General features: G+C 38.5%; 2 protein-coding genes across 2 annotated transcripts in view; one reads left to right on the top strand and one right to left on the bottom strand.

Annotated features, from left to right (window-relative positions):
* The window catches only part of ramp1 (receptor activity modifying protein 1), a 59,238-nt gene extending 53,236 nt beyond the window's left edge, over positions 1–6,002 (bottom strand). Inside the window, exon 1 of the mRNA XM_028022406.1 lies at positions 5,534–6,002. Coding sequence (XP_027878207.1) covers positions 5,534–5,591 — 58 coding nt within the window. The 5' untranslated portion in view covers positions 5,592–6,002. The remainder of the gene's footprint in view (positions 1–5,533) is intronic.
* Positions 5,937–14,967, top strand: part of map3k19 (mitogen-activated protein kinase kinase kinase 19) — a 19,567-nt gene continuing 10,536 nt past the window's right edge. The window contains exons 1-8 of the mRNA XM_028022400.1: positions 5,937–6,025; positions 9,691–9,867; positions 10,488–10,743; positions 11,662–11,856; positions 12,162–12,322; positions 12,515–12,630; positions 13,121–13,275; positions 14,515–14,572. Coding sequence (XP_027878201.1) covers positions 10,522–10,743; positions 11,662–11,856; positions 12,162–12,322; positions 12,515–12,630; positions 13,121–13,275; positions 14,515–14,572 — 907 coding nt within the window. The 5' untranslated portion in view covers positions 5,937–6,025; positions 9,691–9,867; positions 10,488–10,521. The remainder of the gene's footprint in view (positions 6,026–9,690; positions 9,868–10,487; positions 10,744–11,661; positions 11,857–12,161; positions 12,323–12,514; positions 12,631–13,120; positions 13,276–14,514; positions 14,573–14,967) is intronic.

The following is a 14,967-nucleotide window of genomic DNA, read 5'->3' as shown; positions in this document are numbered from 1 at the left end:
ACAGGACTGTGTTAACTGGGACCCAAATATCACAACGTGATTTTAAACAAAAGCTTAGACTGGACTTGTAATCAGTATATCTGGTAGTTGAGTGTCTGGTTACTCACATGTATCTTCCGTATTTTTATTAAAATATATTTAAAAATAAATATATGGGAAAAGAATGAAAAGAATCAAGTGTCTCTCACACATTTCACTGACAGTCTAACAGCCCTGTTACGGTCCAGTTTAAACAGAGATTATTGTGTTTAGGCAGTAAACAGGGCGCTGGATGTCTCTACTCATCCTCTGTTAATTTTTATTTTTTCATGTAACCAACCCATAACTTAGGTATTTATTGGAACAAATCAACTTTATCTTAAGCTATAAAACAAATAAAGTTAAAAGACTGACAATCTTTTGCGAAAATTTTATTCTCGCAAAAGTTGTAAAAGAGGCTATTCCCTTTAACTGTAATCACGTTATTGCTTCAAAGTTCAGAATAAAAGCAAGCAGCATAAAATTGTGATGTGGACAGAAAAAAGAAATGTTATATTTAAAAACCTCTCTACAAAAAATAAAGATCTAAAATGTGTGGTGTGTATTTGTTTTTGAATTTTATCTGATACTCCAAAAATAAAATCCAGGGCATCTAACTGCCTTCAGGAGGCACTTAAAGGGTTTTCACACCCGATAGTCTGGTAAACTCGGTTCAATTGGGACCAAAGCTGCGACATTTGTTACACTTTCAGCTGGTGTGGTTTGCTTTCACATTTTACTGTTATACAATCCAAACCCTTTAAAAAACCTGTTCACCTCCTCGCCTGTGGTGGCGCTGCACCAAGAACTACTTAAGTAAACAACATGAAAACCTTCTGAGGTAGACATCAGCACAACTTCATTCTTCACTAAATATAAACAGAAATGGAGTAGCATCAGATTTTAGCATTATGATTTCTCTTTTGTCTTTGGCAAAATACCACAAACTTTTTCAAGCACAAGACACGTATTTTGTTTTGGTAGGATTTACCCAAAAGTCCTGCATTATAGTCAGCTTCCTGCTTTTGGAGCAGTCTCCATATATGCATTCAAACCACACCAGAGTTCATGTCAACCAAACCTAGGTTTTTAGACTTGTTTGGTCCGTGTCAAAGCTCATCTACATTTTCATACCTCCCCAAATGAGCTGCACTTCAAGGCAAACAAACTAGAGTTTGATTAAAGCAGACTAAACAGGAAGGATGTGAATAGACCCTTAAGCAGTGCGCAAACTCTACCTGTGTGTACTCTAAATCCAGCTGCAGCTGTTTGTGAAGAGATTTGTTAAAGAAATGTAGTGAACATACAGCATAATCAAGATCAAAGTTAAAGCAGTGTTATGTAACAAAGCTAATATTTTCAGCTCTGAACATTTTATAGATGACTTCTCGATCCATCATCTGCCTGGACATGGAAAGAGAATGGCACATCTCTAAACATACCTAGACATATTGGCTATGGGAGTATCAATATAAGAAGAATAGAGCCTATACTGACATGACAACTATTATTCATGCACTCCAGAAATCTGGCCTTTATGGAAGAGTGACAAGAAGAAAGTCATTGTTGAAAGAAGATCATAAGCTTCATATAAAGTCTACATTTTACAGAACACCAGTATCAAAGTCAGGTGGGACCAAAGTTCAAACTTCAGACCAATGTCCAAAATACATGTGGTAAAAGCGGCTGTGGTTTTGGCTCTAGGCGTGGTTCAAGTTTAAAATTCAGTGAAACTTTACAGCAATTAACTACACTGAAGTTCGTGATTGTTACTTAACAAAATGTAAAAAAAGAAAAAAAAACTTTAAAAGGTACTTATGCACTTTCACTTTTGGAGCCAAATGGAGCAGGTGAGGTTTCGGGGGTTGAAAAGCATCAAGTCTGTCTTTAATCAGTAAAATTAAATCAGTTTTTGTATTTATCCAGCTTTCAAACTGTGGGATCTTTATATTTATATTTAAGATGGCGCCAGTGTGTACGGCAGGCCGTCTGTCCTTACCTTACCTATGTGTGTTAATGTTTGTATTAGCGCTTATTTGCCAAAGTTTTTATACCAGCGCTCTACTGATCTATGACCGCCGAACTCTTTTGGATCTTCGATCCTCAGCAGAGACGAAATTTCTTTATGGAAATCCGAAAACTTTGCCTCCGGTTTTCATGGGAGTACCGGATTACCTCCTCTGCATACTGGCCACACCTTTCCGGAGAAAACGCCATCGCGTCCGGGGGAGACGCAGCGGTAGGCTGGTGAGGTTGAAGTTCAGCTTATCACGGACTGCCACAACTGGAACGAATCTTTTTTGGTCCCCTCTGGATTCTGCTTATACCTGGTTGGTGCCGCTGGCTGGCTCAGAAGGACGGGTTTTTCAGCAACGGCCCCGCTACCGTATTCAGAGACGCTCTAGACAGCAGGGAGTGAACTCGACGAACCTCCAGGCTCTACGTCGGGGTGTTTACAGCGCTAAAGACCAGAACCGACCGGCCCCTGTCAGGATCGGCTTGGTAAATGCCAGATCACTTTCAAATAAAACTTATATTCTTAAGGACTTCTTCACTTCAAATCGACTGGACTTCCTGTGTGTAACAGAGACTTGGCTGAGTGTTGGGGAGTCCACTGTATTCTCTGAACTTTTACCGCCAGACTGTGTTTACTTGAATTGTCCCCGAAAGTCTGGTCGTGGAGGAGGAATAGCAACCTTTTTCCGGAATGTATACAAATGTAAGCCGCTGCCCGCGTCTTTCTCCTCCCCTAACTCCAGCTTTGAATTGAGTATGTTTGAGTTAGGTCGCTCGTACCCAATGCTGTGTGCTGTTATTTACAGACCCCCTGGATATAATAAGGACTTTTTGAATGATTTTTCTGAACTGTTGGCATATGTTTTGCCTCTATATGATCAAGTTCTTATTGTTGGAGATTTTAATATTCATGTTTGCTGCCCGGACAAACAGATGGTAAAAGATTTTTTAAATTTGATTGATTCTTTTAATTTCACTCAGTGGGTATTTGAGCCCACACATGAAGGTGGTCATGTATTAGACCTTGTTCTATCTTTTGGGTTGTCAATTTCCCACTTGATGGTTGGTGATGCTGTGTTTTCAGATCATAAACCGGTGTTGTTCAATATTGATATGCCTAGTAACTTTGTAAAACCCTGTGTTTCTGCACGGTGCCATCGCGTAATAAGCCAGCAAACGGCTATTCGTTTTTCTGAGTTATTTGAATCAAAAATTTCTATGCCATCATTTAATGATGCGGAGACCCTTACCGCTTGGCTCTATTCTACATGTCAATCGGCTCTAGATGAAGTGGCTCCAATGAAACCCAGGAAATGGAGGACTAAAATGGAACCATGGCTCAATGATAGAACTCGTGCTGCTCGACGTGAATGCAGAAAATTTGAGCGAAAGTGGAAAAAAGACAAGTTACAGGTGTCGTTCCAGCTGTTGAAGGATTCCTGGCATCGATATCAGCTAATAGTGAAAGACACCAAACGGGAGCACTTGTCAAATATAATTTTACTTAATCGTCACAAGCCTCGCTTATTATTTCATATTGTTGATAGCGTTTTGAATGTTCCGCATTATACGGGCTTTGAGCCATCTCTGGAGGTATGTGAGAAATTTCGCGTTTTTTTCGAGGACAAAGTGGCTGGTGTTAGGGCCAATATTATGTGTTCAGCTTCTGACCCTTCAGTTGCTGTCAAATGCTCCACTGCTTTGTCTCAGTTTGAACCTGTTACTTTGTCTTTAATACATGAGACTGTAGGTCATCTTAAGGCCTCAGGTTCTGCAGCTGACATTTTACCCCCACGACTTTTTAAAGAGGTTCTTCCTGTTTTAGGGATTTCTATTACGGCTATTATAAATAGTAGCCTGATCACTGGTGTGGTTCCAAAACCTTTTAAACAGGCATTAGTTCAACCGCTGATCAAAAAACCTGGCTTAGACCCTTTTCTGTTATCTAATTTTAGGCCTATTTCAAAGCTTCCATTTATGTCTAAAATTTTAGAGAAAGTTGTTTATAATCAATTAAAGGCCTATCTCGATGTAAATAATATTCTTGAGGATTTTCAGTCTGGTTTTAAAACTTTACACAGCACCGAATCTGCATTGTTGAGGGTGTTTAATGATATCCTTTTGGCTACTGATGCTGGAGATCCAGTGATTTTAGTTCTTTTAGATTTGACTGCAGCCTTTGACACGGTGGACCATGATGTTTTACTTTCCCGTTTAGAGCATTATGTAGGTCTCAAAGGCACAGTCTTAGTGTGGCTTAGGTCGTATTTGACGGATAGGTCTTTCTGTGTTGACATAGATGATTTTAGATCATCGTCTGCTCCTTTATTGTGTGGAGTACCGCAGGGCTCGATACTTGGACCTCTTTTGTTTTCTTTATATTTGCTTCCCCTTGGGTCAATATTTAGAAAACATAATATTGCTTTTCATTGCTATGCGGATGATACACAAATTTATGTGCCCCTCAATCGTAAGGGAGTCAATACAGTACCAATTTTAATGGAGTGCCTTGATGACATAAAAACTTGGATGGCTCTGAATTTTTTGAATTTTAATGAAAGAAAGACGGAAGTTATTATTTTTGACCCTGGTACTACCTGCAAGTCCACTCCTGTGGATTTGGGTCCGCTATCACATTACGTAAAGCCATTTGTTACAAATTTGGGCTTTGTAATGGACGCAAATTTTAAGTTGGATAAACAAATCAGTGCCGTTGTGAAAACGAGCTTTTTCCATTTGAGGCGGCTTGCTAAGATTAGGAATATGGTACCAGTGGATTATTTTGAAATATTAATCCATGCTTTTATTACAACACGACTGGATTACTGTAACTCCTTATATGTGGGTGTCAGCCAGTCTTCTTTGTCCCGTCTTCAGCTGGTCCAGAATGCGGCTGCTCGGCTCTTAACTGGATCGCGGAAGAGAGAACATGTTACCCCGATTTTATATTCTCTGCACTGGCTGCCAGTACATTTCAGAGTGCATTTTAAGATTCTTTTATTTGTATTTAAATCTTTAAATGGCCTTGCTCCCTCCTATCTCTCTGAGCTGCTACATATACACTGTCCTCCTCGAGCTCTTAGATCAGCGAGCCAAATGAACCTGGAGGTGCCGAGGACTTCCAGGAGGCAGAGAGGAGACAGGGCGTTTGCTGTTGCAGCTCCCAAACTTTGGAATTCTTTACCTATGTTGGTAAAACAGGCCCCCTCTTTAGCAATTTTTAAATCTGCTCTTAAGACTTACCTTTTTCGGTTGGCCTTTGATTCGGTTTGAGATGCTGCTTTTCTGTATTTATCTGGGTATGTTTATGTATTATATAGAGTGTTTTACGTCACTGCATTGTTGGTTTTGATGTGTTTTAATTTTGTTTTTATTTGTTTAATTTTGTGATTGTACAGCACTTTGGTCAGTGGTACTGTTTTAAAGTGCTATATAAATAAACTTGCCTTGCCTTGCCTTGCCTTGCCTTATTAAAGCAGGTAAGCTGAGTGAGACTCACCTATGATGAACCACAGCAGAACATGTTTCTGCAGCGCTGAACCGGCGTGCGACTCCATCCTGTCGCTCCCGAAACGATCAAGAGAGTGAAGTTTCAGAGGAGGCAGCGAGCGGATCCAACAAAAGCACAAAGGGGAACCGCAAACATCATAAAGTAGCTGCTGGTAAAGAAATCCATCAAATGCGGCAACACGCGCCACCGCTGGAGCACCATGCGCAAACTGCTCGGGGGAGAGCCCGGACTCGTCCTTGTTCCTCCCGCGCTACACGTCCACTCCCCCCGAGTCTTCCTGTCACCGACCGTGTATCATCCCGACAGAAAACGTACCGAGTCGTCAAGTTAGGAGCTTTTCTCTTCTCTCTATAAGCCCCGAGGTTAGGGTGAGATCCGGAAAGGGAACTGTGTGGAAACTATGCGGCGTTTGGAAGAGTGCTGTGCGCAACGGGACGCGTCAGTCTGGCACCGGCGGAGCCGAGAGAAAGACCTACCCGGGTGAGCGGCGGGGACTCAGCCCTGACCCGACAAATTAGAGAGCGCCGGGAAGGAGAGCGAGGGAGGGTGGAGGCAATGAACTGATACTAATACCTTGGAACTGGTTATCTGATACAAATGTTGGAGTGCATGAAGCAATCTTAAGGACATAAAGTGACACATAATTTCTAAGTTTCAGCTTGTAAAACAGAAAAAAGCTCGACTGGCAAAACAAAACAAAAATCAGTGTCATTCCTGATTTCACAAATCTCCCAAAATTCAAAATGTTGTTTTAAAAAGTCTTATGTTAAAGTTTGTCAATTTCTCGCTTTGCCATGGAGCTCTTTGGGGTAACTTTCTTTAGATTTTTAAACCAAAAAGTTGATTTATTTAATTAATTCAGTTCAAAAAGAGAAATTTGCATGTCATGCAATTTCTATTCAATTTTTCAATTCAGTTCAATTTTATTTATATAGCGACAATTCACAACAAATGCACTTTGCAAAAATCTTAGTTATCAAACAGTACCATATGCTCCATTATTAATTATTCAAAGTGATTTTAAAAGTTTCAAATGAAACCCAGCAGATTGTTCCCTTTAAACACACAAGCGCCCATTTATTTTAATTCTGCTAACTGTGGTTCAAAGCCAATAAAATTCAGCTTCTTAGAAGGTCCATAAAGCCAAGGAAAATAGTATTTTTAATGAAAAGAAATATATTTTGGCCTTCGTGTGGCATACACAATCATGAAGACGAATACTTGCATGACTGTTGTTTAGCAGTCGGTAATTGACACCTCCTACAAGGAGGACAAACCACAAAAGGTCATTGCTAAAAGAGCTTGTTGCTCACAGAGTGCTCTATCCAAGCCTGTTTATGGAAAAATGAGTGGAAGAAGAAAATGTGGTAGGAAAAAAATGCAGATGCTGCAGAAATATCAAGAGCCTTGAGATGATCATAAGGTACACTGAAACTCCAAAGAGAAACTGGTACGCCCATATGTTCATATGAAAATACAGGTGGTACTGTAATGATCAGTTAAACTGAATTCAGGTTTTTCCACTAAGGTAAAAAATACCTGTCTGAGTGTTATAAATCAATGTATGAATTTCACTTTTTGATTTGAGCAACAGAAATAAATGAGTGTTTTACTGATATTCTAATTCACTGAAACTCACTTGAATACTTTGACTAGACTACTATAGTGTGTTGACTCCTTTCTTTTTGAGCCAAGCCTTTTAAAGATTTTTTTTATTGTGTTCCTGATCCTTTTCATGTTCAAAGGCCTGTAATCACTCACACTTCAGCTTTTAAACATGTCAGATCATTAGTTTTTTTTCATGATTGTGTAGATCATTACATGGCTAAACCATCTAAGAAAAATCATTTGGTGATATTACCCTTTTTTGAGAAACTAAATTTAACATTTTCATTATTTCTAATGTTTCATCATTAAAATTAGTACATCAAATTAATCACTACGTGTGCAGTGAGTTTACATAATGCATGAGTTTGATTTTTTTATTGAATTATAGCAAAAAGTATAAATTTTTGTAATATTTTAATTTGTGATGCACGGAGAAAAATCTGGTGTCGATCCAGCGTTTTGTTCCGCTTTCCTTCAGGACTGAAATGATTATGGTAGTTAAACACTGCCATCTTGTGCTCATGTGGAGCAAACTCCACTGCATATGCTTTATTTTTATTTTTTATATAAACAGTACTAGACATTATATTGCATGGCTCATTTAGTCAATGTAAGTTTAATGTCACAAATAATAATGCAAATAGAGTATAATAACAATAATAGTAAATTCATTAGTATACCTCAGTAAAGATGTTCTGCCAACACAACTACTGAAAATCTATGGAATCAGAATTGCTCAGAAGCAAATATTATCTACCGGCTTTTTATATTTGAATTTGTTCCACTTTATAGAAGAGTTTTGTTTTTCTCAGTCAGCTTCCTTAACTCTGTTTTTTGGAGCTTTAATAAACAGAAGTATGAAGTCTTTTTTTACATATATAATTATAAAAAGACTATCTGTTCTATTGTTGTAAGCGCAGAATTTAAAACACATTTAAGACATTTAACCTCAGCTGAAAGGACATGCCTTTGTACTGCCTTTTCAAAGTGTATAAAACTGTCTCCCTTTGTCTATGGTTTGTTTTGAGCCCAATGTCAAAAGACACTTTCATCTGAATCAGTTCAACGGTGACACATCTACAAGGTCTTGTATTTTATTCTCTTCCAAACACCTTTGTGTGGTTTTATGTTGTGCCACAATATCAGAACTGCACAAAAACCTAGCAGGTAACAATGACTGAGCCTAAGTGGGCTGAGTAGGTGAGTAATTCTGCTTTTTCAGATCTCAGACCAGTCAGGAGGGGAAAAGTGTGTAGAAAGAGGTTAAATGACAGTGAGGTTCACAGATTTTTCTTCTGACAATTTTCTTTAACATTGGCCTTTAGCTTGTCTCCATTGTTTTCTTTTGTGTCTCTTATCCTCCAAGTAATCAAAGCTGTTTAGACTCTGTATGGGGTTACATTCAGGCCAATAAAGCACGGTAATACAGTGGTTATTGAAGCACATGTTGGTAGTTTTGGTTGTATGGATAGCTGCCAATTCCTTCAGGAAACTGAAATCTGCATGTCCAGACAGCTTGTCAGAATCAAAATCAGCTTTATTCACCAAAATGTTTGCACAAAAAAAAAGGATTTTCAAGAGTTCACAGAGTACAGACAAAAAGTATAAAAATATAAACCATAAGGGAAATAAAATAAGGATAAAGGAACAACATGTAGATGTATTTGCAGCCATTTTCTTTATATGTAGGATTAAAAAAAAGGAGCAAAAAAGCTTATTTTGTTCCTCTGTGTAGCTGCTGATTGACTGTAAGGTATTTGTTGTGTTCCGGGAGACAGACTGGGGGAAAGAAACTGTTTGTGGAGAAGCTGGTTTTTACAAACAGCACTCTGTTACCTGAAGGTAAAAGTGTGTCCAGGATGTGTGGGGTCTGCAGAGACGTTAGCCTCCATTTTCCTGATCCTAGATATGTACAGCTCCTGTTTAGACTTGGCCTGATAATATCCCTGTTGCTAGTGGAGCATTTGTTAACTCATTGAGAAGTTCTTACTTACTGAAAAACAAAATTGGTGGTTTTGATAAGCTGTAATACTCAAAATTTGGAGAAATGCATGCTTGAAATACAGTACATCACTGTGTACAATAAATCCATAATATTAGTTTCTTTTTAGACTTGAATTACCTAAATACATTTTTCACTGATATTATTATATGATGAGATGCACCTGTTTGGCCTTTCATAAACAAAATTCTAATAAATTTCTCAAATCAATAAAACTGACTCTGCTTAAAATGTCTGTCGAAAGAAAATATTTATTTTATTTTCAAGAATGCTATTACCATATTTAACAAAGTTGCAAATATCACATCAGCAAAACCTTGTTTTGCCTGAAAGGAACTAAGTTACATTGTAATCAGCAATAAAACAAACAAATTATCAAAGAATCAAGCAAATTATTGCTTGATCCTTTAAATGTATGCCTTTGACATGAACAAATAGAAAGCAAACAATGTGTCTTAATGTGTGGGGTAACAAAGAGTCTCTGGGTAATTAAAAACCACCTCTGTTAACGGCTGTCTGTCCAACTGTCTCCAAGGCAACCAAGTGTAAACGGACGACAGGAGGCACGAAGGACAAAAAAGAAGAAAATAGAAATTGCTTGCGTGGACAAGTCTGCTGAAAATAGATCAAAGGTTCGTTTGACAAATGCCTACAGAAGCTCAGAGGAGACACACAACCGGATTAGTTACTGATTGAAGCAACAGAGACAAGTGTAAGTAAAACACTTTATTAAAATGTTTCACTGTTGGTCATCATTTCAAGCTGCTGACAATCAATTCTGAGGAGTAATAGATACTGTTTTAATATCTAGAAGCTACTTTACTGCTAATTTATTAACAAAAACTATTGCTTTATTGTGTAATTCGGCAATTCTGTGAGTTCTGCTCGTAGTTTTTAATAAACATTAAACCGGAATAGATTTAGTCACTAAGGACGCACAACTAAGGACACAGGCAGATCTCATTAACAAATGTTTTATAAATGACCAACCCTGCAGGGAAATAAACCTATAATATCCTTACACATTTTACCCAACACTGGATAATACAGACTTTATTATATATTGATTTACTGATATTTATTCCATTAACAGAGACTTTCATGTGAGAATTCCTACATTCACACATATAAACTGTCATTTGTAAATAAGCTCAATTATAGACAATGACGTGTTTATGGTGACTCCACAACGGTCGTAATGAGGGAAATATTTCCAGTCACGCCTTCTGTATGGTCCCAGTGGACGCCAGAGGGTCATTAGAGACTGACATCACACGAACATACTGACTGCCAAACACCGAGTTAAGAAAAACATTCTTACCTGTTCCACAGCTCAGAGGTGGCTCTTCTCATCTGACTTTTGACTATGAGGGCAATGGAGGCGAAGAAGAGGAGAGACACTGATGATGTGGAAGACGACGACGATGATGATGATGTGATGCATTTAGGAGAGTTGGAAGGAGAAAATGATCAGGTGGTTTTAGGACCACAGATGGAGATCCTGGATGTGCTGGAGGTCTCTGATGATGAAGAAGAAGAACGGAGACTGGTTGACCTCTTCACTGCTTGTCAAAGCAACAAGTCAGAGGTGAGTTACAGATAAATGTGCTCATATATGTAATTTCAAAAGTTTTGGATTATTAAAAAGATTGATGGAGAAAACAGTGTGGTCATGTGACAGTAATTTTCCTCTCAACAACAACATCTGTTTACGAGCATGTAGGTGCGTCACATGATCTAAATGTTGCTCTATAAGCTCCACCCACCCTTTGGGAGTCATGTTGAAAATGACTTCCTGGTAACATGAGAAGGTTTCCTCTGAGAGATTAGTTACTAACAACGTAGATGTAAATCCTCATCACGAAGGATGAGGATTTGTATCCTCATCCTTATAAAACCGAGATTAAACAGTTCACTGGAATATTTGAGAGCAACTTTGATAAAATATTGAAAAAACACAAAACGTTTTCCCTTCAAGTCTTGTTCATATAGATCTAACCAAAGCAGTCAGTCTTAGAGAGCAAAAGTCAAAATCATAGGATATAGGGTGTCAAATAACTGTGTTACGTTTGTGCAGCAGAATATTTAGTTTGTGCCGTAATAAATTTTAAGATTTTGCAGAAAAAACGTTTCCAGAGGTTACCAGAAAGGTTGATATAGATTAATTGTGCTATGTTTGTGCAACAAACATTTTGTTTGCCCTGTTATGATTTTTAAGATTTTTGTATCACAGGATTATTGACACTACATTTGTTTCATTTTGTAAATGTTGGAGGTCAGGGGAGGACTGATTGACCTTTCATGACCTCTGGAATTTATTAATATTGTTAAAATTATAGCAGCACAACTTAAAATTGTTGCTGCTCAGATGTAGCACAAACATTTGGCACCGTTTAAGTAATAGCCAGACTATCATTACAGATTTTCACAGCAGCCTTTTTCTAGTCAACTATACTTTAGCATGTTAATTCAACTAATTGACCGGTTTGATCGGTGAGCTCAACAGGTGGTGCAGGGGCTGCTGAGGGCCGATGCTGACCTGACGGTGTGTAACCACAGACAGCAGACCGCGCTGCACATCAGCCCACCTGAGCTCCAGGAGAAAATGGTGAGGTGGATGACGAGGCCCCATCTGTCCGCACAGGAGCAGCTGCTGCAGGCCGCCTGGCAGGGACACCTGGGCTCTGTGAGGCAGCTGCTGGTGAGTCTATAATCTAAAGGTCAAGGTGAACTGCTCAGGAGAGATAGCAATAACTATTTCCTATCAGAATTTAGAGCAACAGCAAATTAGTCCGATTTTGGTCAGATTTATTCCAGACCAGAGTTAAATGTACTTTTAGGAGTATCTTTACTTTTTACTTTTGAGTAATTTTATAATGAAGTATTGCTGCTCTTATTTGAGTAAAATTTCTGGATTCTCTACTCAACTTTCATTAAATGTCTCTAGCTTTGTGTGTAACAAGCTGAAGGATTAATAATGATTCTGGGTTTGTGTGTGTTTCTCAGTCTCAGACAGACAGTGTGGATGTGAACTTTCCCAATAGTGACGGCGCAACAGCAGTGATCCTAGCCGTCAGAGACGTCGACCTGTTTCAGGACATGGCAGCATGGTTACCATGGGAACACAACCCTGTGGAGGTGGTCAAGGAGCTTATGAAGTTGTCAGCGTAAGGAAAAACATGGCTAGACAGGCTACACTTCCTGAAAAAAAGAAAACGCTTTGAAACACCTCCAAAGAGTCTGAATAACTATTGATCCAGACCACTTTTAAATAGAAACATGACAAGCTAATCTAATTTGTATATTTATTTTCTTGAGCGACCATGCTGCTGCTTAGAGTTGTTAACATTTTTCTTTAGTGATTTGCGAGTTCGAGACCACAACGGCTGCTCTGCCCTCCACTACGCTGCTAATCTCAGTAGCCGTCTGATGGAAGACATTGTTCCGGTTCTGATCGAGGCTCTGGGTCACACAGGTACACACTAACACACTGATTCACGCATTAATACATTAAAATCAAATTTCAATGCTTACAAACCATTTACATTTGTGGAAGGAACCATAATAGCTCAAAATTATAGTGTGTTGTACTATAGCCACCAATAGACAAGAATAGATGTTAGAAATAGGACTTTCCAGTCAAGTAATCCAGACAACCTTTGACCTGGAGGAACAGGCTCTAATCCTGGTCATGCCACAATTGGCTGAAAACCACAAAAATGTATGTTAATGCTCCTTAAATTCTGATTTCAACAAGTCATATGATCTGTGAAGATAAATATGTTTTTTTTAAATTTGTGAACCATATAACAAATTATTTGGAGATCATTTATAAAATGAAAAAACACAAAGATCAGAATTGACATCCTTTGTTTTATCTGCCAACTTCCATTGATTTCAAGGCAGAGACTACTCAGGACATACAGTGTCTTCTCCTATTTCAATACCTTGTCAATTTTTTGCAGAGGCTGATCTTAAGTCCTTGTCGGAACTTGAGAAATACTTGTTCCAGGATTTGGACTTTGGAGATTCAGACACAGAGGAGGATGCTGAGATCCTTTTACATCATCATAAAGCAAGAAGACATCAGCACAGCGACCATTCTCACAGCCATACACGGGTAAGAAAAACAAAAATGTGTTCTTACAAAGTGACTGGAGCTCACAGAGCTTAGAGATCTTTGAAAGTCACTTTAAGCATAAACTCAAGGAAACATAAATGCTTAAGTTTGATATAGGGTTTTATCTAAAACTGCTGTTGCATTCAGATCTGCAGAAAACCACAGTGGAGCCAACATAGTTTTGTGTAAAAAGGTTGTACAATTGTGCGTAAAGCTCACTAATGGCTTGGGTGTGGCTGAAGCTCTCAGGTTACACTAATTAACAAACACAGCGGTAGAACGGGAGTGAGCAATAACACACCGCTTTGGGTTTTCTGTGTAGCTGCCATGCTTCATATAGGAAGGAGACGAGCCAGCAGCTGGTTAGCAGAAGGACGAAGCAGCTGGTCAATGGAGACACGATGCGGTTTATATACGTCCCAGACACACTCTGGGTATCGTACCTGTAATATGTCACCAAAACATTTAGAATAATATATACTAAAATGGTTTTAGAACCTAATGCAGCTGTAGTTAGTTAATCATGTTTTTACTTTAATAAAATAATACAAATAAAACTAAAGGATGTAAACTGTGTAGACTGAAAAAAACATTGTTTACAGACCCTTGAACTTCTGCATATCAAGTCATTTTACAATCACAAATGTTAGTTTTTTTTATTATGATTTTAGATGATAGATTAACAAAGCATTCCTAAAGTGGTGAATCGTGGGGAAGTTGAAATTAAATAACAAATGCACTTCAATTTTCATTAACAAGGAAAAATCTGAAATGTGTTTTGTGCATTTGAGTTCAACTCCCTTTACTTTAATACCCCTAGTAAAACTCAGTGCAAATAATTGCCTTCATTTAATCAGTAAATAAATTCCACATGTGCACAATTTGTATATCTAGATATAAATATATATTAAAGTGGCAGGTTGGACAAGGAGAGCATTAATCAGAGAGCAATCTACGGTAACTTTGGAGGAGTTGTTGCTTGTGCTCAGGTGGAAAAACCTGTTGAAATGACAGAAATAGCTTAGTGTAACACTGTACATACCTGGTCGTTATGTAAAACAACGCCATCGTTAAAAGATAGTGACAACAGGCCATACTGGGGACACAGTAAACATGTGGGAGAAAGTCGTCTAGTCAGATGAGGCCAAGATTAAACTAAATGCTATGTGTCACCAAAAAACGAATCGTCGTCCTCACATTAAAAAAAGTTGATGACAAGAACACCTTTGATCTTTCCAGGCATCTCTGCAGACTTCAGGGAGTCTCCCTCAATCTGACAAGAAGGAGTTCAGCCAAGGTACGGGCTTCTTCAGCGACACTAAGGTCAAACTAAAGAGATTTTTTTCTACATATTTGATCCCAGAGAATAAATGGGTGACTAAGACAGCACCAAAGTCTGACATTTTAGAGCTACCGAGTCTCCATGATAAACGTTAGGTGTTATTAACATATCAGCTGTTTATTTAGGAAACATAAATGTGCAGTTTGTGAAACTCTACAGGGATAGGTCTGGTTTAGTCAGATGAGCCTAAGAGTGAGTTTGAGGAAAAACTCCTCGAGTCTAACTATAGTGAAGAGCTGTGATGCTGTTTCTCTTCCAAAGACCCTGACTGTGAAACTTGTTAGAGTCCATGGCACCCAGAGGTCTTTGAAATACCAGAACTGTAACCAAAATCTAGAGGTCTCTGCCAG

Source organism: Xiphophorus couchianus, chromosome 7, assembly GCF_001444195.1.
Source record: "Xiphophorus couchianus chromosome 7, X_couchianus-1.0, whole genome shotgun sequence".
NCBI lineage: Eukaryota > Metazoa > Chordata > Actinopteri > Cyprinodontiformes > Poeciliidae > Xiphophorus > Xiphophorus couchianus.
Note: the sequence above shows the minus strand (reverse complement) of the source record. Positions and strands in the feature narration are given on the sequence as shown.